Here is a 27,816-nt window from a genome sequence, read left to right as displayed (position 1 = left end):
GGGTCCTGCCGGCCCCGTGCGGTGACCGCCCGCCTCCCACCCTCTCCCAGAGCCTCAGCTCAGCCTGAAGATGGCCCTACCTGTCGTGGCAGGAAATGAGGGGCATCGCTTTCCATGACGATCCTCTCCAGCGGGATCTCTCTCACAGCCTGCCAGCTCTCCTGGGCAGAGGAGCAGGTCAGGACGGCCGTGAACCCCACCGACATGGTGGGAAAGAGCTCCAGCAGGGGCTTGACGACCCGGTAGCTGCCGGTGAAGCAGTGCCTTCAGGAAGAATATTTCCAGGTCGGGGTTCCCTCCTAACCGGCTCTGCAGAGCCCCCGACTTCCTCCAGACCCATCACCTTGTTTATGGGACTGCCCGTGGGTAAATTCTCAGACACAGAAAGACTGCATCCCAGGGAAGGACTCATGGTCCACGCAGTCAGCAGCAGAGTGGACAACCCAAGTCCCTCTGGATCACAATGACAGCAGGGAAAGACTACGTCCACGTGGTCAAGTGAACAAGAAGGAAATAGGAAGTTGAACACGGGGGGCTGGCCTACAGGTGAATTTTCTTCTCTGAACTGACCCGTCTGCACCCTTAGTACAACACACGTCAGCCCACAAGGGCTGAGTGCCTACGCCTCGTGTCTCTGATGGAGGCTCCGCTCAGAGGCGACACTCTCCCGGCTCAGGGACCCTGGAGGCAGGCGTCTAGTGGCCGGACAGCCCCACCCGCTTCGGCCACCTGTCATGACCCGGCCTGGGATACAGACTCCCTGTTTCCCCAGTTAACCCATCCTCATCCCTCTTGAAAGCACTAACTGGGCATCACTCCTGACCTTACTGTAGCCAGACACAGCCGAGGGCCCCTCCTCTGGTTCCCAGGGCACCCAGTGTCCCCCTCAGCCCCACATCCTCAGGACAGGGACCAGTGACCATCTCTCAAAGCTCCTCCAGGGCACCTCCTCCAAGCCCAGCCCACACCCTAGGCACATGATGAGGGGGTCGGCGACTTTACCAAACTAAAGAACCCCTAGGCACCATTTTGTACATTGTCACCCTGCTTATTTAACTCATATGCAGAGTACATCATGAGAAACGCTGGGCTGGAGGAAGCACAGGCTGGAATCAAGATTGCCGGGAGAAGTATCAATAACCTCAGATGACACCATCCTTATGGCAGAAAGTGAAGAACTAAAGAGCCTCTTGATGAAAGTGAAAGAGGAGAGTGAAAAAGTTGGCTTAAAGCTTAACATTCAGAAGATGAAGATCATGGCATCTGGTCCCATCACTTCATGGCAGATAGATGGGGAAACAGTGGCTGACATTATTTTGGGGGGCTCCAAAATCACTGCAGATGGTGATTGCAGCCATGAAATTAAAAGACGCTTACTCCTTGGAAGGAAAGTTATGACCAACCTAGATAGCATATTAAAAAGCAGAGACATTACTTTGTCAACAAAGGTCTGTCTAGTCAAGGCTATGGTTTTTCCAGTAGTCATGTATGGATGTGAGAGTTGGACCATAAAGAAAGGTGAGTGCGGAAGAATTGATGCTTTTGAACTGTGGTGTTGGAGAAGACTCTTGAGACTCCCTTGGACTGCAAGGAGATCCAACCAGTCCATCCTAAAGGAAATCAGTCCTGGGTGTTCATTGGAAGGAATGATGCTGAAGCTGAAACTCCAATACTTTGGCTACCTGATGCAAAGAGCTGACTCATTTGAGAAGACACTGATGCTGGGAAAGATTGAGGGCAGGAGGAGAAGGGGACGACAGAGGATGAGATGGTTGGATGGCATCACTGACTCAATGGACCTGAGTCTGAGTGAACTCCGGGAGTTGGTGATGGACAGAGAGGCCTGGCGAGCTGTGTGGTTCATGGGGTCGCAAAGAGTCAGACACGACTGAGCGACCGAACTGAACGGAAATACCATTTAGAGAAGACACATCCTGGACTTCAAGGGGGGAAAGGGGGAAAGATGAGCTTTATTCAATTCAAAGGAGACAAAATTTCTTTTCAAGTGCCCTGAAGGCAGCCTCTCCCAAGATCAACAGTTCTCATCTCTGGGAACCAAGCCCCCATTTCAGCCTGCTTCACGGCATGGCTACAAGTCCACAGGGTCGCAAAGAGTCAGACACGACTGAGCAACTAACACTTTCCCTTTTTCACACTTTCATGGGATGGGGATCACAATGATTTAGGGTATCAGCTCAAACCAAATGAAGTTGTCATGTTTTTAGATTAAAAGAACTCAAATACCATAAAGTTCATATGGATCAAGCTGATAGTTAATCTTGGGAAAAGATTCTATATAAAGATGCGACATTATCAACACTCTCCTCCCTCAGCTTCTTCTTCCCAGTAGCATCCTAGACCGAGGAGCCTGTTCACTTCCCTTGCCTACTGAAGTTCTAGGCTCTCACCTGTGAATCTTGTAGTCTGGAGGCACCCATTTTTTCATGATCTTCAGCAGATCGCCCTCCGCATCTCAGCAGTGGATCGCCAAGGACTTCCTTAGAGACACAGCCAGCTGCAGCTGCCTCTCAAAAACCTGGGAGGAGGCAAGGGGACAACGCCCGTGGGTCAGCGTCACCCTGGTTACCCCCAGAGCGGCCAGTGCACTGGGTGACCCCCACTGCGTCCAATTCTTTGTTCTTAGACTTTTTAATGCATGAAAATGAAACTATCTCAGTCGTGTCTGACTCTTTGTGATCCCATGGCCTATACAGTCCATGGAATTCTCCAGCCCAGAATACTGGAGTGAGGAGACTTTCCCTTCTCCAGGGGATCTTTCCAAGCCCAGGGATCGAAACCAGGTCTCCCGCATTGCAGGCAGAACAATAACAGCTAACACTGTGCGCTTCCTAGGTGGTGGTGGTGGGGGTGGTGGTGCTGTAGTCACTAAGTTGTGTCCCACTCTTGCGACCCCATGGACTGTAGCCCACCAGGCTCCTCTGTCCATGGGATTCTCTAGGTAAGAATACTGGAGTGGGTAGCCTTTCCCCATGTAGTCGTGTCCCACTCTTGCAACATCGTGGACTGTAGCCTGCCAGGCTTCTCTGTCCATGGGATTCTCCAGGCAAGAATACTGGAGTGGGTTGCCATTTCCTCCTTCAGGGGATCTTCCCAACCCAGGGATCAAACCCAGGTCTCCCACATTGCAGGTGGATTCTTTACCAGCTGAGCCACCAGGGACAGCCCTCCTAGGTGGTAGCAATATTATAGATGTATTATAACTGTGGTGTTGGAGAAGACTCTTGAGAGTCCCTTGGACTGCAAGGAGAGCCAACCGGTCCATTCTAAAGGAGATCAGTCCTGGGTGTTCTTTGGAAGGAATGATGCTAAAGATGAAACTCCAATACTTTGGCCACCTCATGCAAAGTTGACTCATTGGAAAAGACTCTGATGCTGGGAGGGATTGGGGGCAGGAGGAGAAGGGGACGACAGAGCATAAGATGGTTGGATGGCATCACCGACTCAATGGACATGGGTTTGGGTGGACTCCGGGAGTTGGTGATGGACAGGGAGGCCTGGCATGCTGCGATTCATGGGGTCGCAAAGAGTCAGACACGACTGAGAGACTGAACTGACTGACTGATAACATGCAATGCTCACGAGCACCTTAGGAGGGTTCCTACTCTTAGCCCATCCTGCAAAGAAACCGAGGCTCCAAACGAGGTCATGTAACTTGCAGCTGGTGAGCTCCAGCACCACGATTTAAACCTGAACCCAGGCTGTGCTCACAGCAACCACTAGGCAATGGGCATCTGGGGCTCCAGGGGCAGGGCAGCGCTCACCACTACAAGCTGAGTGTCCTCCCCTTCGCTGCCCCCTCCTCTACCCCCACTCCCAAGAGGTAATCCATCACCTTGCCCACCTTTTCCTACACACAACGCTGCCATACATACAGACATCTGCACAATGCCTGACTCTGGGAAGGTGCGCAAGTGTGTGGAAAGGATACTACATGTATTTCCTCCAGCTTGCTTTCCTAACCAAAATCAGATCTTCTTCTAGAAGATCTACAGGTATATTACATTTTAAAAAGTCCTAGTTACTTTAAAAATCTTCAGTAGTAAAATATACAAGTTGCTAATAATTTTAATGAAAAAATAGGGCTAGAACTTATTCTCTCCTTTAACAAGATCAGTTTAGGGGAAAAAAGAACGAAACTACTAATTCATTTATAAACAAATAATGTCATATTCAACTTAATGTTTCCATGAATTTTTTTTCAATTGTGGAATATAATTTGTGTTTGAATTACTACATCAAATAAAAAGATGCTTTGGGTAATTTGAGTTAGGTGGTGTTCACCTGACAAGACCTTCCGGTCCAACACTTACACTGCCTCTCCTCAGAACCGTGGCAATGAGCTGAGAGCAAATCTGATGTAACTCATGTTGAATCTGTGATTTCAACTAAGGGAAAGTGACCCTGGGAACCAACAGCATAGACTACTCGCCAAGTCTAGACAAGCTAGATCCAGTATCTAGAGCTGGTGGGAAACCTCCCCCAACACATCTACCCTCCCTGGGCCCCTCCAGAGGCAGAAGGTAGCAAGGAATTCTAATTCCCACATTTAATTTTTGCTTCTAAAAAATCTTTCCTTAAGTAATCAAACTAGTACAGCTTTGAGGTGGAATATAACATAGTTGTTAAAAAGCCTATTTTTCAAAGCATATTTAATGATCAGGAACACTTTCACAGTAGAAAAAAGGTTCGCGTCTACTACTTTCTCATTTTAATTTTCCTACTTTTCTAAAAAGCATGTAGAGACAGCCCACATGTTCCTGATCCTATCAAAGGTGTTTGAAAGACATGCCTCCAACTGTCCCTTGCAATTTTCCAACACAAAGCAACATTAAAAATACGAATTTCAAAACAAATCTGAATTTCAAAACTGTTAAGAAGGAAGAATTGTTAGGGGACAGAAACTGTGGCTGGGCTGGAGACTTCGTCCTCCCTAGGAAGCTAGCTGAAAAAGCCCAGGAGTAAATGAAGCTCACTGGGCAGGAAAGGTCTCATGATGGTCCCGGTCACCATCCTGATGGAACAGGAAATGATCTGTACACATCTGTGTACTTTTCAAATATTCTGCAACGGGCACACTAAGTTATAAAATATATTTTATATGTTATAAATAATTATATATATATATAAGTTATCAAATATAAACTGTATTTTATAAAAAATATAAAATATATTGTTTAATTAATCAAACAAAATGTGCTGCTCCCCAAGAAGGAACGGAAGTCTTGCCACTGGGATCGTTGGCTGCGAGGGCCACTCAGGCCTGTCCTCGTCTTCTTATATCATGAAGCTGAGAGGTGAGAACCAGCGTGTGAAGCACGTGACCAATGGCAACCAGGGGGTCTGGATGAGAGCGACGACATCCTTAGAGATTCTAAATTTGTTAGTTCCCAAGGCAGAGAAACCCTGATGCTACAACAAGGAAATGAGGCACCAACACCGTAAGCAAGGCCCCCGAGGACGCCGGCGCCCTGTGGTGCACTGGGACGGGCGGGGAGCACTTCTGGGAGAAAATCTGAGCCCTTCACCCCAAACACCACGGCTTCGGGGTGCCTGAAGGCCTGCAGATTTCTTTCCTCTCATTGTAGCAGTGTGCCGGGAGCCAGCGTGAGGAATCCCACCCGTGACAAGGTCATGCGGCAGAGATCTGATGGGCAAGGCGAGTCAAATCTCAGGGCTTCCCCCTGGTATTTCCTGAGCATGTACCCCAAAAAACCAAAGTCTGCTGGCCTTTGTACTCTGCTTTTCCACTCTTGTAACACACTCTGGAAAAAGTCAACTCAGGGCTTTAGTCTTCTGCATTTGAAAGGGTGTTTCAATCCAAAAACCCCTCTGATGGCTTTCTAGCCTGCCTACGGGACTCGTACAGCTGCGCATGTGACTGTTTGAGGCCTCCCGACCACAGGAGGCACAGGAAGCTTAGAACATCCTAGGAATGTCGGGGCTTCCGAGGAGTCAAAATCATTAGAATAGGACTGATTAAAGGTTTCATGTGTTGAGCCAATACTTGCTGCCATATTTTCATATCTTTTATTTGTAGAGATAGTTGGTATATAGAAAAACAGGTAGTAGACCTGGTATTAGCAACATTAGATCTTTGAGTTAAGTACTTTCTGTTATAACCCACTGCACCTTTGTTCTACAGGAATGTAACTTTACTTAGTACTTTGAGGGTGATGCAGAGTAAAGAAAAAACACTTCTAGGGAAAAGGAGTTTTCTGGTTGATGGACAATTATCCAGGAAGAGAGCCATAAAAATGTTAACAGGCCTCTTGGCCAGAAGATAATGTAAACCACCTGAGACCTTTTGTATACGGGAGGGTATGCAAAAAGAAAGCCTGGTCTCAATGACGGTCAGGACTGCTGCCCCTGCATAACTCTGCATATTCCATTATTTCTTTATGTACAACTTGGGGTATATAAGCTGATTTTGAGAGTGGAGTTTTTGGAGTCTTGCACCAAAGCTGGACTTCCCCATGTCTTTCTTTTCTCCCCTTTTGTGGCTGAATTCCCATCTGGAGCGGGGAGGCTCACCACGTCTACTTACTTGCCCTGGCTGCTAAGATCCACGTGAAAGGGAGCGTAAGGCAGGGCACCCTTCGATGTTCAAGTGGGCGCTGGTGGCCTAACGTATATAGTGCAAACCTCTCGTCTCGAGGTTTTATTGGTTTTCCCCGTAAACCAAATTATTCAGCCTCCTTTTCTCCGTCTCAATTTCCTACTATACTATTTCTTCCTTAATCTAATATCTCTAGATAAATTAGTTTCTCCTCGCCGACGCCATCCCCGCTTCAAATTATCCTGGATCCACCGGGGCTGGACCTTGGCAGCAGTGGGCAAAATGGGGGAGACAGCCAAAGGCCCCCCACATTGGGTCCTCTTTCAGCAGGTCCCCCCAGAGGCCGTCGGTCAGTATGCGAGGATCGTAGATGTTGGAGACGCAGCCCTGAATCTCCTCCAGGAAGGAGCTGCTGTAGATCTTCCTGAACCAACAAAGGTCCCCTGGAAGGACAGCCTGGCAAAGAGTGTGTCCCAGTGACCGTGGGAGTTGATGAAAGCCTCCAGCCTGGGCGCCGTTGGCGCCCTGGCAGGTGGCTCGATGTGGCTCTGCCACGTGGCTACATGCCCTTCGAGAATGCTCTTTCTGCAGAAAACAAGAGACAGAAGGCTAGTGTCCTTCCGTGTGGCGACAGCCTCCTGTGCACGCCACCTGCGGAGTGCACGCCACCTGCGGAACACACGCCCCGGCAGCATTTACAGCTGTGATGATGGCTTTGCATTCCCGCTTTAGTGCACTCTGATGCCTGGTTTCCTCGTGATTCACAGAAAGTGAGCCAGCTTACAGCTAGGAACAGGGCTAGCGGCTTCAGGGAACAAACCTGTGAGCGTGGTGCCACGTGCCATCCCCGAGAGAGAGGCTGTGCCTGCACGCCCTTCCTGAAGAATCCCTCTTGGAAAAAAGCTGCTCACCAGAACACACAGGCAGGAGGAGAAAGGGGCAACAGAGGGTGAGATGGCTGGATGGTATCATGACTCAATGGACTTGAGCTTGAGCAGGCTCCAGGAGACAGTGAAGGTCAGGGAAGCCTGGCGTGCTGCAGTCCATAGGGTCGCAAAGAGTCGGACACGACTTAGTGACTGAACAACAACAAGAACACACGGTGCTGGGGAGGGGAGGGCATTTCAGAGAAAAGCAGCACCCAGCGCCCCTAACAACACGTCTCTTGCACATTCAAAACACACTGCCACGCACCTGTAGCGGTGTTAAGCTATGTTCACAAATTCTTTGACATCAGTCTGCACTGAAAGGTGGGCTTTGTGACCCCCTTCCCTTGAACCAAACTTGTATTATCACTGACAGTAGAGGAGGGACACTGCGGCTTCTGGGGCCAGGGCAGAGGCCTCACCGTTGCCCCGGTTCTCTCCACTTGATCCTCTGAGGGCGGCCAACCACCATGTAACTAACATCTGAGTACCCACGACCACATGCTGGAGAGGGCGCACCACTGCCTAGCGTGTCCAGCAGTGACTCAGCCCTGTGGATGGCCAGTCTTGCCGGAAGCTGGATGCAGCTCAGGTCGTGAAGTCCTTATTGCAAAATTCAGACTAAAACCGAAGAAAGTAGGGAAAACCACTAGACCATGCAGGTAATCAAATCCCTTATGATTATACAGTGGAAGTGACAAGCAGATTCAAGGGATTAGATCTGATAGACAGAGTGTCTGAAGAACTAAGGATGGAAGTTCAAGACACTGTTCAGGAGGCAGCGATCAGGACCATCCCCAAGAGAAAGAAATGCAAAAACCAAAATGGCTGTCTGAGGAGGCCTTACAAATAGATGAGGAAAGAAGCGAAAGGCAAAGGAGAAAAGGAAAGATATACCCATCTGAATGCAGAGTTCCAAAGAATAGTAAGGAGAGATAAGAAAGCCCTCCTGGGCAATCAACGCAAAGAAATAGAAGAAAACAACAAAATGGGAAAGACTAGAGATCTCTTCAAGAAAAGCAGAGATACCGAGGGAACATTTCATGCAAAGATGGGCTCGATAAAGGACAGAAACAGAAAGGACCTAGCAGAAGCAGAAGCTATTAGGAAGAGGTGACAAGAATACACAGAAGAAACCAATACAGTATTGTAAAGTAAAATAAAGTAAAAAAAAAAAAAAAGAATACACAGAAGAACTATACAACAAAGATCCTCATGACCCAGATAATCATGATGGTGTGATCACTCACCTAGAGCCAGACATCTTGGAGTGTGGAGTCCAGTGGGCCTTAGGAAACATTACTACAAACAAAGCTAGTGGAAGTGATGGAATTCCAGCGGAGCTATTTCAAATCCTAAAAGATGATGCTGTGAAAGTGCTGCACTCAATATGCCAGCAAATTCGGAAAACTCAGCAGTTTTCATTTCAATCCCAAAGAAACGCAGTGCTAAAGAATGTTCAAGCTACTGCACAACTGCACTCATCTCACACGCTAGCAAAGTAATGCTCAAAATTCCCCAAGCCAGGCTTCAACAGTATGTGAACCGAGAACTTTCAGATGTTCAAGCTGGACTTACAAAAGGCAGACAAACCAGAGATCAAATTGCCAACATTCGCTGGATCAAAGAAAAAGCAAGAGAGTTCCAGAAAAACATCTATTTTTGCTTTATTGACTATGCCAAAGCCTTTAACTGTGTGGATCACTATAAACTGTGGAAAATTCTGAGAGAGATGGGAATACCAGACCACCTGACCTGCCTCTTGAGAAATCTGTATGCAGATCAGGAAGCAACAGTTAGAACTGGACATGGAACAACAGACTGGTTCCAAATAGGAAAAGGAACACGTCAAGGCTGTATATTGTCACCCTGCTTATTTAACTTCTATGCAGAGTACATCATGAGAAACGCTGGACTGGAAGAAACACAAGCTGGAATCAAGATTGCCGGGAGAAATATCAATAACCTCAGATATGCAGATGAAAGCATCCTTATGGCAGAAAGTGAAGAGGAACTCAAAAGCCTCTTGATGAAAGTGAAAGAGGAGAGTGAAAAAGTTGGCTTAAAGCTCAACATTCAGAAAACGAAGATCATGGCATCTGGTCCCATCACTTCATGGCAAATAGACGGGGAAACAGTGGAAACAGTGGCAGACTTTATTTTTTTAGGCTCCAAAATCACTGCAGATGGTGACTGCAGCCATGAAATTAAGATGCTTACTCCTTGGAAGAAAAGTTATGACCAACCTAGACAGCATATTCAAAAGCAGAGATATTACCTTGCCGACTAAGGTCCGTCTAGTCAAGGCTATGGTTTTTCCTGTGGTCATGTATGGATGTGAGAGTTGGACTGCGAAGAAGGCTGAGCACTGAAGAATTGATGCTTTTGAACTGTGGTGTTGGAGAAGACTCTTGAGAGTCCCTTGGACTGCAAGGAGATCCAACCAGTCCATTCTGAAAGAGATCAACCCTGGGATTTCTTTGGAAGGAATGATGCTGAAGCTGAAGCTCCAGTACTTTAACCACCTCATGCGAAGAGCTGACTCATTGGAAAAGACTCTGATGCTGAGAGGGATTGGGGGCAGGAGGAGAAGGGGACGACAAAGGATGAGATGGCTGGATGGCATCACTGACTCGATGGACGTGAGTGAGAGTGAACTCCAGGAGTTGGTGATGGACAGGGAGGCCTGGCGTGCTGCAGTCCATGGGGTCACAAAGAGTCGGACACGGCTGAGCGACTGAACTGATACATGTATGCATTCTCTCCCAGACTTCCATCCCATCTGGGCTGGCACATAACATTGAGTAGAGTTCCGTGTGCTATACAACAGGTCTTTGTTGGTTATCCATTTTCAACTACATATCCGGACCAATACACAGAATGTGTGAAGGAGGTCACAGGTGATAGTAGTATTTGAAACTCACTGTGTCGTCTGTCTCTGTGGCAAGCCTAGAGTGAAAAGCACGTCTTCAAATCTTGCCCCTCAAACTTTAACACGCATACAAAGCATTCCAGCACGCAAAGACGAAACTGTGAGTCTGCAGCTCTGGTGTCGGGCCCATGAACTGGCATCTTTAACAAGCTTGTTCCTTGTGCGGATGCCACTCCCCTAGCACCACTTTTAATAACACAGAGAAAGCAGACACGCCACACCTCAGCTCCTTCCACCAAACACCTAATTGCGCGACACCTACTGTTGGTTCCATTAAAGACCGCCATCCCGTCCTGAAGGATCCCACGTCTGGTAAGCACCCTAAGGTTTACGGAACGAAGGCTGTAACACTTGAGTCTCTATTTGGAAAATGACGCACATAGTCATTAACGCTATGACTACTGAGCCTCTACTGTGCGTCCACAAGAAGTCAAGGCAGGGATGTCTTTTTTTTAATTGCGTTTGGCTCTGCAGGGCCTTCGTTGTTGCATGGGCTTTCCACAGCTGTGGTGCACGAGGGTACTCTTCTCTGTGGGGCGCAGGCCCCTCACGGAGGTGGCCTCCCTTCTTATGGCACACAGACTCGAGGGCCCATGGACTTCAGCAGCTGTGGGGTGCGGGCCCCTCACGGAGGTGGCCTCCCTTCTTGTCCTGCTGACTCGAGGGCCTGTGGGCTTCAGCAGCTGTGGGGCGCAGGCTCAGTACCCGCAGGCTGCAGGCTCTGGAGAGTGGGCTCAGTAGCTGTGGCACCTGGGCTGAGTTGCACTGAGGTATGTGGAATCTCCCCAGACCAGGGATTGAACCCACGTCCCCACATTAACAGGCGGATTCTCATCCCCTGTGCCACCAGGGAAGTCCAAGGCAGGTTTTTTTCTGCGTCTGGAGAAACAATCCATAGTCAGGCCGTGAGGCCACCCAACCAGAATGGAAGGGGCCCCAGTGCGTGCGGAAGGCCCATCCTGCTCCCTTGCGGAGGGCAGGCACTTTGGGCCAGGGATTTAGAAACAGAAAGTGAAAGTGAAGTTGCTCAGTCGTGTCCGACTCTTTGTGACCCCATAGACCTACCAGGCTCCTCTGTCCATGGGATTTTCCAGGCGATAGTACTGGAGTGGGTTGCCATTTCCTTCTCCAGGGGATCTTCCCAACCCAGGGCTCAAACCCAGGTCTCCCACATTGTAGAGAGACGCTTTACCGTCTGAGCCACCAGGGAAGTCCTGGATTTAGAAGTGCGCCCTAATCAACCTGTCTCTCAGGGGGCATCCTTGGGTTCCTCCAAGCTCATCACCTAGCCTTGAAGTCTCGCCCTGGACCCGCTGGTTGAGTTCGCCAGTGCTCTGGCGCCCTCTGGTGGACACCATCTGTAACAACAACCCGCAGCCCTTTGGCTTGCCTCCATGCCTTTCGCCTGGCAACTAACTGCGCAGGTCTATCACAATCTTACCTTAAGATTTAATTTTTTATTCAGAAACATTGGACTAGACCAAAGGTCACTTGAAATGGACTATTTCTAATCACGGGCAGGAAAACTAAGTGACACGAGAGAAAATGTACTTGTATGGTGGTTGAAGAGATGTGCTGTGCCGTCCGTCGCTGAGTCCTGTCTGAGCCCGTGGACCGCAGCCCGCCAGGCTCCTCTGTCCACGGGAATTCTCCAGGCAAGAATACTGGAGTGGGTCACCACGCCCTCCTCCAGGGATCTTCCCAAACCAGGGACCGTTGAAGGGACGGGGTGAGTACAATTACTTCAGTGATTAGTTCAACTCTCACTGTGATGGCAGGACACTGACCTCTGTTCATAATTTCTTAATGTTCCAGAAAGAAATATTTATAAGATCAGTTGACATTGGAATCGCAGCTTTCTCTCTTTAAGACCTAGTGACTTTCCGTGAGTTTTATTCTCCCCTCAAGCACTGTTTTTGCAGAAGCACTAGTCACGCAGTCATGCCGGACTCGGCAACATCTCCTCTGTCCGTGGAATTCTCCAAGAAAGAAGAATACTGGAGTGGGTAGCCATTCCCTTCTCCAGGGGATCTTCCCACACCAAGGCTCAAACCGGGGTCTCCTGCACTGAGGCAGATTCTTTACTGTCTGAGCCAACAAGGAAACCATTTTGCAAAATGGAGATAAGAAAATCCACTTGCGTAACTTTTAGAGTTAAATGAGATAAAATGTCAAGGATGGTATTGATCAATAGAATGTAATGAAAATCTACACCCTTTCCTTTTTCTCCTTTCTCAAAGCAGGTGTTCATTCTTTGCAAACGTCATACTCTCTTTTCTCTCCAGGGACATCACAATTCCTGATACACAAGAAACAAAAAATATTTGTGGACTGATTCTCTCATTCATTATTCCAGCTGAGACATTCAACAGTTTCTATCCACGTCGGTGAAACAGCCTCTATTCTCCTCTGTGACTGTGCTCTTTTAACTACAGAGTCCTCTACGAAGATGCTAGTTGCCTGGGTATGGAATATTACTAGATTTTATTTTCTAATATTATCTTGTAGTTATTACTCTCTTATTGGCTCATCCCATTTCTTTGTACCCTCCAATCTCAGTACAATGATTTAACAAATAATTAGATAAATAACCTTTTGATTAACATACTATTTAGTCATAATAGATCTCACAGAAAATGTCAATCTTTAGGTACAGTTGAGCAATGTTTTATCCTATGTTCTTTCAAGAGGTAAACAGCATAGTTTCTTAAAATGCATATAAAAAACAGAAAATTCACTTTCTTGATTGCTTCACCAAAGTTCAGAAATTTTTGCTAAAACTACAAGGCCAGGGAGTGGAATGACAAAAAAATATACAATGTCACAGTCATGTTTTCATCTCTTTTGGATGAAACTAAATCACAGTTTGGTATTATTAATCTATATTGAATTTTATGCAGCTTACTTTACAGGCAAAAATTGTGAACATAACTCCTTTTCAATAGACACAAAATCTAATAGTAAACTACCCAAAGGGGTGGAAAATTTATATTGCTCCTTTTAACAGATGTAGTAATAAAACTATGACTTATGAGAACAAGACTACACTGAGAAATTAAAAGAAATAAAACACTGGGAACCAATGAAAACTGCACTAAATATAGTCAGAAAAATAGAAAACATATCAACTTTATACTTCTGCAATTAAATATTTATATATGTAGGGAATAAATCGGAGAAGGCAATGGCACCCCACTCCAGTACTCCTGCCTGGAAAATCCCATGGACGGAGGAGCCTGGAAGGCTGCAGTCCATGCGGTCGCTGAGGGTCGGACACGACTGAGCGACTTCACTTTCACTTTTCACTTTCATGCACTGGAGAAGGAAATGGCAACCCACTCCAGTGTTCTTGCCTGGAGAATCCCAGGGACGGGGGAGCCTGGTGGGCTGCTGTCTATGGGGTCACAAAGAGTTGGACATGACTGAAGTGACTTAGCAGCAGGGAATAAATACTTCAGCAGAAAACTCTTAATTAAACAGAATAATGTTTCGTAAAATAAATACATAGCAATAGTGCATCTAATATGCACAAATAAGCATTTTAAATCAGGCTGATAGGTCTTGTCCAAACATAGGGACATAATTTTGCCATCTAAAAGCATTAGGGTTGTTGACAAAGATTTGACTCAAGTGGGATCAAAAGGAAACTTTCCCCTGGTGTCTAATTTATCAAATTCAAGTCATTAAGGTATTTATTTCAGAAGTAGATCTCATTCTATAAAGAATTATTTAGAGAATGTCATTGTTTCTGCCTTTCATTAAGTTTAGGTATCAATGTATCTGCAGTCCTAGGGATATAAACATAAAACATGTTTATATCCTATGGTTTGGGGCAGCTATTATTGTTTTTGTTTGAGAAGAACTGATTTATTTTCAAATTGATATGAAATCAAATAACTTTGTCTTGTTTCTATGTCTTTTTTTTATGTCTTTTATAAAGTTGATTAAGGACAATGGAAGGCGCAGTTACATTGCAAGAATAGATATGACCATAAAGAATGACAAAAGCATTAGTTTAAGATGGATTCTTTTTAAAAATTGTATAGTAATAAAAAGAGACAGTGGAGGACAGGGGAGCCTGGCGTGCTGCAGTCCACAGGGTTGCAAAGAGCTGGACATGACTTAGCGACTGAACAAGAAGAAGAAATATATTGTGGGGCATGTATTAGCATCCTTGTAAAAGCTTCGAGAAACTATGAAAGAGTAAATCTACATTTGTTAGCTAATGGTATGACACAGCCAAACATTTATCAAAATAAAAATGCATATACATACAAAATCTAGTGTTTATCATTAGCATGAAGAGAAACTATAGACCCCAAATGAAGTCCTGACGGTAACACTCCTAAAACAACAGCATTCTAAGTGCTATTACAAAATCCATTTGATATCCACTGTAATTGCCACAATGCTGATGGATATACTTTGTATTCAAACACATGTCACAAGTGCTACTATAGCAGTTTCAATGTAGTCAATACGGTTCAGCCTTAGTTAAGAACAAGTAATGGATGTTTCAAATTGCATGTTACTAGGAAAGAGGGGGAGAAAGTCAATTACAGCAAACATCAGCTCCTTAAACAGCAAATCAAAGATTTATATTAAATCATGTTCCATCCCACTTAGATACAGGGCTCAAACCCACGTCTCCTGCGTTGCTGGCAGATTCTTTCCCATCTAAGCCATCAGGAAAGCCCCATGACACGTATAGAATACAATAATACAGGAAAACTTGATGGATCAACCACTCCTTTTTGTGGTCTCAGCTGGTTTCTACTGCTTAATTAGCTTGGAAAGAAGAATTGGGATGCGAAAAATGACTCAGAAGGGGAGGCTGAAATTCACTTTACAATAGTTAGTCTATGAAAAGGATTTTAAAAATACCACCATGCCACTATATTTTAGCTGAAGGGACAGGCAGTTACGTATGCCATTTTATTTCAATTGGTCAGACAAGTTCTACTCTTCCCTTTAATAACTTTGTCCTACATGCAGGACTGACACCTTAAAATTCAACATGAGAGACCTCACACCATGAACTCAAGATGGCGTTTTTCAGTGTATGGGTCACAGAGTGATCCCTGGATGTTTATTAAAAGCAAACATTACTGTGCGCCAACCAAGTTCTCCCAAGTCAGAATCACAGTAATGAGCATTGTGACAAGCAGCGGGGAGATTCTGACATTCACACTTGCTTAAAAACAATTGCCCGGGGAATTCTCTGGTTATCCAGTGGTTAAGAATCCTCCTTTCAATGCAGGGGACTTGAGTTCGATCCGTGGTCAGGGAACTCAGATCTCACACGCCACAGAGCAGCTAAGCCCGAGAGCCTCAACTACGGAGCCCAAAGATCCCACGTGACACAAGGGAGATGGCACAGGCTCGATGCAGACAAGTAAACATTTAAACAAACAAACAAAGAGCTCTAAACTCTATCTCTATTCTGTGTGCTATTTATTTACCTGCAGACAGCCTTTGGAATTCTTTCATCTGCCTATCCACACGAATTGTACTTTTTTCCTCTTAACACTTTACTTGTGTAACTACTTTCTGTCTTTGTAGGAATCCTTTTCTGCAAAGCTGAAGGGCCAGGTCCTTCGTCACTAACCACCGGTCTAGTGGCTAGGATCTGGCACTTTCAATCTCTGGCGAGGAACCCAAGCCCCACTCCAAGCCTCTGCAGGCTAAGGCCACCTGAGATCACTTCCACTGTGGGGGGCACAGGTCTGATTCCTGGTCAGGGAACAAACAAGCCATGACCCAGCCAAAAAAAAAAAAAAAAAATCCTATATAGTTCTGCATTGAATTAGAAGTGTCAATATGTCACTAAGATAACTTAATGAGGTTATCTTTTACAAACTGCAGATGTGTGTCCTAGCTCTGTCCACTGAAAAGGTCCCCAAACAAGGATCAAACTCTGGCACCAGACTGTCATCACTCAATACCATTTTCCATTAAGAAAACACTAGGCTCCTGGAGAAATGACTGATTCCAGGACTGCAACTGGGTAAGAGGAGCCCGGAACATATTGTCGCAACAGAAACAACCGCAACAGAAACAAAACAACTACTGGAGACGGAGGATCATTCAAAACCCCAGAGCCAAAGAAGGGTGATTTTCATTAACATCAATCAGAATTTCCTGCAATGGATTAAAATACATCACGGATATTTAATTCTATAAGTTCACTGGAAGGAAAAAAAATGTTTAATTTTGGAAGATGCTAGGTAACTAACACTATTTTGACTATCAGAAAAAGAGGGTTAAAAAAAATCCAGTATTTAGTCCATACAGTTCGTTACCCAGATGAACTGTAATATAGCTAACTACTCCCTTTACGGAAATATTACAGCTCATCAGTGAAGGCTCAATGCTAAATCAGAGTGCCATCATTTCATAACTTGCAGCAAGTTAGTACGATATGAGGAGGATTATCCTGGAGAAGGAAATGGCAGCTCACTCCTGTATCCTTGCCTGGAGAATGCCTCAGAGGGCTATAGCCCATGGGGTCGGAAAGAGTCGGACTAAGTGACTGAACACAGCAAGGAGGACATCCACGGCTGCTAACACATCCATGTGACACGAGAGACGGCTGAGAGGGGAGGGCCCGCACAGAGAACTACAGTGAAACGGACACAAATCAGACATGAACTCCATCAAGCTTACAGTCCCCACCTGGCAACTTCCAGAAAACATGGAGGAAAAGAGGAACATGTTAAATGGCACCGAAGGGAAATAATCAGCAAAATCCACATTGTGGAAAACCACATACATCATACAATCTAGTTTTTCAACAGGTAAACAACACAAAGGGAAGACACACACACACACACACACACACACAGAGCTCTATATTAAAAGAGATGACTTGAACTTGCCTTTCATGGGGTCTTCCTATTTCAGGAAGGCTTCCCAGGTGGTATAGTGATAAAGAACCTGCCTGCCAATGCAGGAGACCCAGGGTCGATCCCTGGGTCGGGAAGATCCCCTGGAGAAGGAAATTGCCACCCACTCCGGTATTCTTGCCTGGAAAATCCCATGGACAGAGAAGCCCCGAGGGCTACAGGCCAAGGGGTCGGAAAGAGTCAGCTGTGACTGATGGACTGAGCACAACACACATTTCGCCAGCTTCATTCCTCTAGTTCTCAAGACCAAAGCTATGGAAATGCCTTTAACTCTTCCCTTTCCTCCAACTCAGCAAGCATCCAGTCAGTAACTCTGAATACCCCTCATGCAACCCTTCACCGATGCTCTGGTCAAATCCCCCAGCCTCCCTTGCCTGCTTCCCACAGAAACCTCAAACAAGCCCCCTCTTTCCACGCTCATACCCTGATGCCTACCATGAACACAGGAGCCGGGCTGGGCCTTCTCAGATACACCGCTCAGGGTCTTCACATGGCACCAGGTCTTGTCCACAATTCAAGTAGCCAAAGGCCCTCTAGTCTGGGCTCCTCCTCGCCGCCCTGCTAATCTCCCCGTTGCTTCTTGGCCTCTGACCACACTGACCTCCCAGCGTTCCTCAAGCAGATCAGGTGGCCCCTCCTTGGAGGCCCACACTCGCTCTTTCTTGAGTCTAGACCCTTCTTTCCTCAGGTCTCCTCGCCCCTCCTTCCCCTGCAGATCTGAGCTCCGGAGCCAACCTTTCGCCGAGTCCCACCTCCACCACAGCTGCTCTCAATCTACCGGCCCAGCTCTGCACGTGTAAATTATTTCTTAATATCAGTCTCCCTTCTGTAGAAGGAAAGAAAGCAGGGATTGTTTTTAACGCGATATATGCACAGTGCTTAGAACGGTAACTGGCTCATAGTAGGGCTTCAAAAACCGTAGCTGAGTAGAAGCATGAATTAATAAAAATAAATAGCATACAAACACGGGATCTAGGACCCTCTTACAATCACTTTGGTTCAAGCTCTGCTGAGTCCATCCTGACAGACTCTGGACAGGGCCCTTCCTTCCTTCGAGCCAGAATTTCCCTTCGTCTCTTACAACACGCCTATCAGAATACCTTGCAGCTCGCTGTTCTTAAATCCATGAAACCACGTTCAGTTATGGCGCCCCGGCAGTCATTTTCTATATGATAGTGATTTTCCCAGTTTTATCTTTGGCCTGATCAGAACTGCCTTTCGTTAGCTCCTCTGATACAGCAAGAAAAGCCTCAATATATTGTGGTAATGCAGACATGATTCTGAAGACAAACTGATGGTTATTTACATCCAGGCCAGCAGAATAACCTTTACCTAAGGAAAAATTCATGAAATGAATTAGGCTGGATTAGGTAATCAATAAATCTGCCTCCGTAACAGGTCAGTTTCTTTTACTGTAGCCTTTGTTCTCTATTGCTTTTGTGACAAGTTAATCATTAAAGGGATGTTGCCTATAGCTTAAAATATATGCAACAGCTCCTCTCTGGGAACCCCTCCCCCGATGTGCCTGAAGATTAAACTACAATACCTTTATTCAGTTCACCTGGGAATGGCTGACAGCAAGAAGAAATTAACACACTCCCTCCTGGTGTCAGGCCTAAACCAGGACATCTTTGCAACCATTTTCACTGGTCTTCTTACTTCGGCTCCTCAGCCCGCTTTTTCTTTGCTCGATAATAAATAAAGAAATAAACAAATGCAGACCCCAGTAAAGGCGCTTCTCTACAACCCTTGTCTGCCATCTGCTTGGATGCCTGGCTTTCTGTTTGTTTGTTTTTTAAATACTGCTATTTATTTGTCTTTGGCTGTGCGGGGTCTCCGTCGGGGCTCGGCCTTTTCCCTAACTGCGGCAGGCAGGGGCTACTCTCTAGGCGGTGCTCGGGCTTCTCATCGCAGTGGTCTCTCTTGTGGAGCACGGGCTCTGGGGCCTGGGCTTCAGTTGCGGCTCCCAGGCTCTAGGGCAAGGCTCAATAACTATGTCACACAGGCTTAGCTGCTCTGCGGCACGTGGGATCTTCCGGGACCAGGAATCAAATCCATGTCTGCAAGAGGCCAAGCGATAGATAAGAAGTGATTTACTACAACAGGACGCTTGTGAGGCTTACAGACAGGCGGGTGACAGGAGGAGTTTCCTTGTCCCCACACGTCGAGCCAGGACCGTCACTGCGCAATGGAAATGAGCGGAAAGGCAGTGGCACATGATTGAAACGGTGAATCATCCCAGGTTTTAGTATATCACCGTTCCCTTATATTTTTGTTTTTAGTGTGCGCAGAGGAGTCACTACTTTACTGAGCTCACGGGGCAGGACGTGGCTCTCGTGCCACAATTGTTTGTTTCCGGGCATGTTTCATGCCGATGTTGCAGTTTCGTTGCTAAACAAGCCTGCTTTCTTCAGTGATCAGTAACTTACAGGGGTCTCCCATACTTTTTTCTTTACTAGAATCCCCTAATGGAATCAATTCTTTATTAATAATTATCTGGACTTCCCAAGCGGCGCTAGTGGTAAAGAACTCGCCTGCCAATGCAGGAGATGGAAGATACATGTGTTCGATCCCTGGGTCGGGAACATCTCCTGGAGAAGGAAAAGGCAACCCACTCTGGTATTCTTGCCTGGGAAACTCCACGCACAGAGAAGTCTGGCAGGTTATACAGTCCACGGGGTCGCAAGGTGTCGGACGCAAGTGAGCACGCCCACAACGACGAAAAAACAATGACCTCATCCCTTGCTCTGTCCCTATCACTTCCTTCCTGCCTTCCTTTCTCTCTCTCTCTTTCTAAAAACTAATCCTTGAGTCTTGTCCTATAGCAGTGTTCCAGACCCTTCTTTCTTTAACTCATCATGGAAGTGCATTCTAACCTGACCCTCCTTTAAAGTATCATAACCCCCTTTTATTTTACACAAAATAATGTTCAGAAAGGCAAACATTAAGCAAAAGAAAAAAATGGTTACTATTATGGTCTCTGTCAATAAATTTTAAAACACTAATTTTTTACTATTGATGAATATTTAGTTCCTGGTTTCTTCTTGGCCCTAAACTCTAGTTCCAACGATCTCATCCTGTGCGTTGTCTCTTTGTATCTGTTTTATAGCTGTTCATTCATTCATTCAACAAATATGGCTTTGTACCTACTATATGACTGATACAGATCTAGGCTCCAAGGAAACCACAGCAAAAAAAAAAATCATAAATTTTTGCAGTGTTTATCTTTACATTCTAGTGGGGAAAAGAAAACAAGAGGACAGATAACAAGCAAAATTAAAATAAAATGTGTATTTAGCAAGTGATAATGGCAAGAAGAAAAACTAAACAACGGAAGGGAAGACCTAATTCCCTGACTAGGGATCAAGGCTGGGTCCCAACAGTGAAAGCACCAAGTCCTAACCACTGGACCACTAGGGAAGTCCCTGTATTTTCAAACATAGAGGAAACCATAAAGGCCCTGGGCAAGCGACATTTGAATAAATAAGATGGTTATCCAGCAAGCCATGTGGATGTCGGGGGAAAGTAACCCAGAGAGAAGAAATGCAACTATTCTAAATCTGGAATACTCCAGTTATCACTTGGGTACATAAGGAGGCCAGCGAGGGAGGAAGGAGAGAGGAGCAGAAGCTGAAGGCAGAGAGAGAATGGGACATGACCTCACAGGGAGCCGGAAAGCCACTGGCACCAGAAGCTTTGGAGCAAGGTAGTTTGCTTTCACTTATTCTTTGACATACTATTTTTTGCTTCACTCAAATTATGCTTCAGATGGGTCTGAAAACTAACGTGTGTGTGTATATATATACACATATATATTTTATATATAGCTTTATAAAGATCTGAAACTGTTTAAAGTGTCATGGCATTCTAAAAGGTAATATATAAGCTCTATGTCAATAACATAAAACAATTACTATTGATGCATCTTGAAAATGTGTGTGTGTGTGTGTGTGTGTGTCTGTGTGTGATTCTGTTTGCCAAGAAAGAAAGAAGAAAGTGAAGTCGCTCAGTCGTGTCCAACTCTTTGCAACCCTATGGACTATAGCCTACCAGGCTCCTCCATCCATGGGATTTTCCAGGCAAGAGTACTGGAGTGGGTTGCCATTTAGGGATCAAACCCATGCTCGCCACATTGGTGCATTCAAAGTGTGGAGTCTTAACCACTGGACCGCCAGGGAAGCACCAAGAACCAAAAATTAATATCCCCCTTTAAAACAAGACTGTTATCATGCAGGTACATCTTCAATAAATTTGTGGTCTATTAAAATACCATTCTATAGGAATACCAAAAAGGAAGCCTTGATGATGCACTGCCTACTTTTGGACACTTTTCGTCTTTCCTTTATTAAGCTTCCTTAAAAGGGAGAGTGATGGGTTCAGGGGGCTGGCTTAATATCAATATATCGGAGTCAAGTGATATAAGGGTGCTGACTGAATCAATGGGGTCCCTGATTTGTGGTGACTGACTTAACAATAGGAGTTATGTGATCCACAGGGCCAGCTGGATCGGTGGGAGGGCCCCCCATCTTACAGGGGACGGCAGCCTTGCAGGTGAGAGAAGGTGGTGGACTAGGGAAGCTGGTAATACACAGGCTTGGGTCTTCTCAGTTATTTGAGTTCCCTAGGTCTGCCACAACGAACTGGCACAAACCAGGTGGCTTAACACAACCAATTCACATTCTCTCACAGTTCTGGAGACTGGAAGTCTAAAATCCAGGTTCTGGCAAGGCTCACGCCTCCAGAGTACAAACTGTTCTACGCCTCTTCTACCTTGTGGTGTTGCTGGCAACCCTTGTGTTTCTCTGCTTGTAGATACAGTGTTCCAGTCTCTGCCTTTGTGGTCACACGGCATTGTGCCCTGTGTCTTCCTCTTCTCTAAAGACACTAGTCAGACTAGAGCCCATCCTAATGACCTCATCTTAATTTGATTACAGTTGACCCATTTCCAAATATATTCACATTCACAGGAGCTGGGGATTAGGCATGAGACTCAAGAGATGTGGGTTGGATCCCTGGGTGCAGAAGATTCTCCTGGCGTAGGGAATGGCAACCCACTCCAGTATTCTGGCCTGGAGAATCCCATGGACAGAGGAGCCTGGCTGGAACAGCCTATAGGACCTCGAAGAGCTGGACACAATTGAGCAACTAAGCACATATATCTTTTCAAAATTAAATTAATTATTTTTGTCCCTGTCACATGGCATGCCAGTCTTAGTTTCCCAGCCAGGAATCAAGTCTGTGCCCCCCATGCTGTGGAAGCAGAGTCTTAACCACTAGACCGCCAGGAAATTCCCAACGACAGTTTGTTTTCAGAGAAATTTACTACTTCTTAAGGGAAAACATTTTAGCAGTATTTAAGTGTATGGGAAAGGGGAAGTAATGTCACCTGATTATCTCGGTGGGGTGATGATGAATACTATTTTCTTCTAATTATACTTTCTAAATTTCCTACAGTGTGCATGTAACCATCTGGGCCATCTGCCAGAAGCCCTAACCTCCCTCCTCAGCCCTCAACTGCAACTCCGCTTTCTTAGTGACCCTGCAGATCTCTAGCGCCCTCTGCCATCGCATCTCTCCATTTTGTGCTTCTAGGAGGTGCAGGTCAGTCTCCTGGGGGTTTTGTTAAAAATGTAGATTCTGATTCAGTGGGTGTGGGGCAGGGCCTGGGATTCGGCATTTTAAACAATTCTTAGGGGAAACTGATGCTGGACCCCACCAAGTAACAGGGGTTGAAACTGCTGAGTCACGAAGAGTTGTTCTACAACAGCGACCACAGTCAGCCTTGGATATATCGGCTCAGGAGTGCTCGCGCGAAAGCCTAAACCTAACGCGGAAAATCGGCCACCGCCAGAAGATTGCGGCGGCCCCACCCCTCGAGGCCATCGCGGGGCCGCAATTGGCCATCCCACTCACGTGGTGCGGCGCTCACGTGAGGCCGCCGTCCAATCGTCGCGCCTCCGACCCAGCCGCTGGCTGACACCCCAAGAGGTAGCCGCGAGCGCCATGGCGGGAAGACCGCTGCCCGGAGGCGGCGGGGTGTGCGCCGCCGCCTACCCTAACACCTCTGCCGGATTCCCCCCGCACCTCCAGGCCGGCGCGATGCGGCGCCGCTTCTGGGGCGTGTTCAACTGCCTGTGCGCCGGCGCGTTCGGGGCCTTGGCCGCCGCCTCCGCCAAGCTGGCCTTCGGCAGAGAGGTCGAGCCGGGGGCGCTGCTGCGGTGGGCCGGCGGGAGGGGCCAGGCGGAGGAGGGGCGCTGCGGGGCTCCGGGGCGGGGCGGGGCTGGCGGCGCTGGGGCCGTCCGACCCCCGCGGGTCTGTTTTGGGGGTTGTGTTGGGGGGCCCATCCGTAGCCAGGCGCTGCAGAACAGCGGGGGCAGAAGAGCATACTTCGACTCGGAATCACGCCCAGCCCTCGTCCAATGTAGGTGGTAAGAGACGTCGGGGACTGAGGCCTGTTCCCTTACCAGGGACCCCAAAAATCTGTCCTCCGACTGGGCTAGTTCACTCTCGGGGAAGACGCACACCTCCTCCATCCACTCTCTACCTCTCATTTTAAGCCCTTTGTGCCTGAGCATTTCTCTCCACGTGACTCTTAAGGTGAGAAGCCTGTTGCCCAACTCCGTCTTTAACGGGTGTTTTGACTGGTCAACCCACCTGCCAGGAAATTTGGGAATTTGGGATGTCCTATAAAAGGAAGACTGAGACAACCGTTCTGGATATTTCCCCAATGCTGAGAACTCTTGAACTGCCTCCCCACATCTGCTAAGGTGTTCTCTCCCATCTCAAGTCAGATAGGCCAGCTTCTGCTTGGTAAAGAGTTTTCATTGCAGCCGCTGCAACTCAGGGTTAGTCCCCAACTGAGACAGTAGACAGGCTGGTTCTTTAGGTTTAAGCCTGTTAAGGGCTAATCCAATGAGCACTGCCATGCTTGAGGTTGGTATCCTGGCGTGTGTAATTCTCATTGGACTGAGTGGTCCAAAGTAAGGTGAGTGACCGTGAGCCATGAGGTTTTCTTGTTTTCTCAGTTGTGCAGCAGACCTTCATAAGCCTTTACATAAGTAGGCTGCCACTGGCACATAATGGTGCTTCTGTGTAAATTATACAGAGACACTCCTTCCTCAAGACACCATATATTCCGCTGATGGAAAACTGTTAGGAGAAAGAAGAGGAGATGTAGATGGGTGCCATCCCCAAGGGAAGGGGCTCTCTGAAGGCAGGTTAATAACTCAAAACCAAGTAAGGGGTCCGCACGTCCTTTGTGTTGGAGGCTTCTAAAGACCCTCTGTTCTCTCAGTAGTCTCCTGAAACAAATGAATGAATGAAATCTGCATGTTCTCCAAGTGATGCCTGGGATCACTATAGTCAGACACTCCCAGGTGTGGTTTCCCATGTTGTGTCCTAGTTCAGAGCATGGAGTCCCACTGCCTGGGCCTGAATCCTGGTGGCTCCCCCAAGCTGTGGCCCTTCAGGCAGGTTCCTTAATGCCTCAGGTTCCTTATCTGTAAAATGAAGTTAAGGAATAAATAAAAATGTACTTGTAACACTTAGCCCAGGGCCTGCTACCGAGTAAAAGCTCAAGAATGCCCAGTGGGACCTGGCTGAGTGGCTTATAGGCTGCATAGAACAGCAGGGAGACCACCAATTCCTGTGTTACCTGATTCTGGCATGTGAGGACTCTGCTCCTCATTTACTCAGACTGGGGGTAACTACTTGGCCCACTGAGACTGACCTTACCCCACTGCACTGGTCACTGTGGGGCCGTAGCAGACTGGTGTTCAATGGAAGACAACTGGATATGAATTAGCACTTCTGCCCAAGGTCACATGGCTAGTATAATGGCCAAATAAATGTCTTCTCTGAGTTTGCTTCACGTGTTAAATGAGCATGCTACCAGCTGAGGGTTAAGTAAGTCCTATGCAGGAAAGCTCAGGATCCCCAGGCTGTGGCAGCCTGGCTGCCCAGCAGGGACCGTGACCCTGGGTGGCTGTAAGGGTGGCTGCTGGTCAAGCTTGTCCAGGGCTGACCGTGGCTGCAGTGACCCTTTCTCCTGCAGGTGAACGTGGGCTTCTGCGTCTTAGGCATTATTATGATGGCTACCACCAATTCTCTGATGTGGACGTTCTTTAGCCGGGGCCTCAGTTTGTCCATGTCTTCAGCCATTGCATCTGTCACGGTGACTTTTTCAAACATCCTCAACTCGGTGAGTAGCCTGAGTGTATGGTTCCTCTATCCCAAACCTGGGTTCTGGGTGGGTTGTCCTTGGGCAACACCCTACTTTCCCACCTAGGAGAAGGGACCGGAACCGAAGCAGAGGTTGGGCGGTATCTTGACTTCCTGTGGCTTCTCCTCCAACCTCAAACTGGGTGACTTCTCAAGTTAGATGGTGAGGAAGGCCAGCTGTCAAAAGCCTACTTGTTCGCTGCTCCACAAGGATCTGTGAACTCAGGCAGGAGACATGCAGGGTGGAAGTTCTTCCCTCCTAGTGGAGCTGAGCCAGTCAGCGTGCAGTCCAAGCAGGGCGGGCGTGCTGGGCCAGCTGTGTGTAGGGCCTGGCTTCTGGCCTCTCTCGTCCCCTTTGCTGGCCCAGTGCCGTGAGGAGGTACCCGCCCTGCTTCTACAGATGAGACTTGTTGAAGACCACAGCTGGGTTTCAGGCCCAAGACTTCCAGCTCCAGACCTTTCTTCCTGCCCTGGGAGGCACTGGGCCACAGGGGAGTCAGGTGGTGCCCACCCACCCTGCAGGCACGTGTCCACCCGGCCTCACAGCTGTCTCTGTCCCACAGGCCTTCCTGGGTTTTGTCTTGTATGGAGAGTGCCAGGAGGTCTTGTGGTGGGGTGGAGTGTTCCTCATCCTCTGTGGACTCACCCTGATCCACAGGGAGCTCCCACCGCCCAGAAAGCCCCTTCCACACAAGCAGCGGTAGCACCAGCTGGCCAAGCAGACCCGCTGGAAAGACAGTCATGGCGGCTCAGGCTCGTGCTGGCACGTGGGGACCGCAGCTCAGGGCGATCTGGGTGCGCAGCCTTCCGACCCCGGGCCAGAGGAGGATGCTGCCCAGGGAAGTGGGCCCGTGACCAAGAAGCTTTGTGCGTGGACAGCTCCAGCTTCTGGCAGGGGAAGTACACCTCGGCAGTGTTCTGCCTGAAGCCGCCTCCTCCATCCATCTGCGCTGTGCTGTTGATTCTCATGTTCTCTGGCCCACCCGGCAAGCCTGGGCAGGTGCAGGAGACCCTGGGGTTGGTCAGCTTCCTGTATGGACTTGAGACCACACTGTAACTGCAATCCTGTTGCCTAACGAAGGCCAGTCACAGGATTTTGGAATCAGGACTGGTTGGGCTTTTGGCTTCACATCGATGTTACCAGACCATCAGCCTCATGCTTCTGTATTAAAGCAAGAGAAGAAAAAATAGATTAATAAATGCTTGTTTTTGTAAGTTTAAACTGCCAAGTGTGTGATCTCGATTCTGTCCTGATTTTTTTCCTTTCCTCATGTTTTTTGGAGTAAGCAACTGGGGTGAGCTACAGTTCTCGGAGGGGAGTTGAAATAACATCCTCAGTTCGAGGCCTGGGGCTTGGCTGCTCTCTGCCTGCCACTTCCTTCCTGGCTCTGCCCGGGCGAGTGTTCTTCAAATTCAGGAGCATACCTGTGCATATCTCTTATAATATTTTATGTTATGTTATGACTGCACCACTTGGCCTCTGGGATTTTAGTTCCCTGAGCAGGGATTGAACCCTGGTCCTTGTCATTTTTGAGTCCTGAAGTTGCCGTCTTGCCATTTTTGAGTCCTGATTGGACAGTCCCCCACCCGCCAGAAATCCGCACACAAGCTGAAAAGTCATAGGCTGATGGTCTCACAAGAGCACTTAGCAACTATCGCTAACTTTGGTTTAAGAGCAACTTTGCCTTTTAAAACCCTAACAGTCCGTCTCCATCTGTCATCTCTGTCCTGAGGCTCCAAGAGGCAGAAGTTACAGCAAACATCATCCATTATGCAAACTGGTTTTGTTTTTTAATACTCAGAGGATTTAAATTCCAACTCGCCCACTGGTGGCGAACAACAAGGAAGTTGTATCCTGCCAACACTTTCCTCACAGCTTACCCTTATCGGGATGGTTCCCCAGCATTTATGATATGACATTACAAGCAGTTGACATTTCAGTCTTTTCCACCCACTCAGGTACAATAACTACAGAAAACAAAAGCATTAAAAAAATAACAGTTATGGCTGAGGTATGGCTTCCTGCAGTCCCAGCACTGCTCTGACCTCGTGAACCCACCCGTGTGAGGGTGCTGCGTCACTGCACGGCCTCAAGGAGGCGGTGGGCGGGGAGGATGCTCCAGTGCTCAGGGCACGTGGACTCTGTGCCCTGAATTCCCTTCCTAGGGCAGAAACGAATGGCCACAAAATTGGTGGCTAAACCAACAGAAACGTATTCTCTCACAGTTTTGGGGCTGGAAGCCTAAAATCAAGGCG

General features: G+C 47.4%; 1 protein-coding gene and 1 long non-coding RNA gene across 2 annotated transcripts; one reads left to right on the top strand and one right to left on the bottom strand.

Moving 5' to 3' along the window:
• LOC108633369 lies at window positions 1-23,447 on the bottom strand. The gene is made up of 3 exons (XR_001917031.1): window positions 23,425-23,447; window positions 2,409-2,536; window positions 1-264 (listed from the first exon to the last, which is right to left on the bottom strand). It is a non-coding gene; the product is annotated as an uncharacterized LOC108633369 (long non-coding RNA).
• TMEM42 (transmembrane protein 42) lies at window positions 23,292-26,786 on the top strand. The gene is made up of 3 exons (XM_018038418.1): window positions 23,292-23,535; window positions 25,394-25,540; window positions 26,124-26,786. The coding sequence occupies exons 1-3, from the start codon at window positions 23,344-23,346 to the stop codon at window positions 26,262-26,264; spliced, it is 480 nt and encodes a 159-aa protein (XP_017893907.1). The 5' UTR covers window positions 23,292-23,343; the 3' UTR covers window positions 26,265-26,786.

The sequence above is a fragment of the Capra hircus genome, chromosome 22 (genome assembly GCF_001704415.2).
Source record: "Capra hircus breed San Clemente chromosome 22, ASM170441v1, whole genome shotgun sequence".
Lineage (NCBI taxonomy): Eukaryota > Metazoa > Chordata > Mammalia > Artiodactyla > Bovidae > Capra > Capra hircus.
This window is presented reverse-complemented; position numbering and strand designations above follow the sequence as displayed.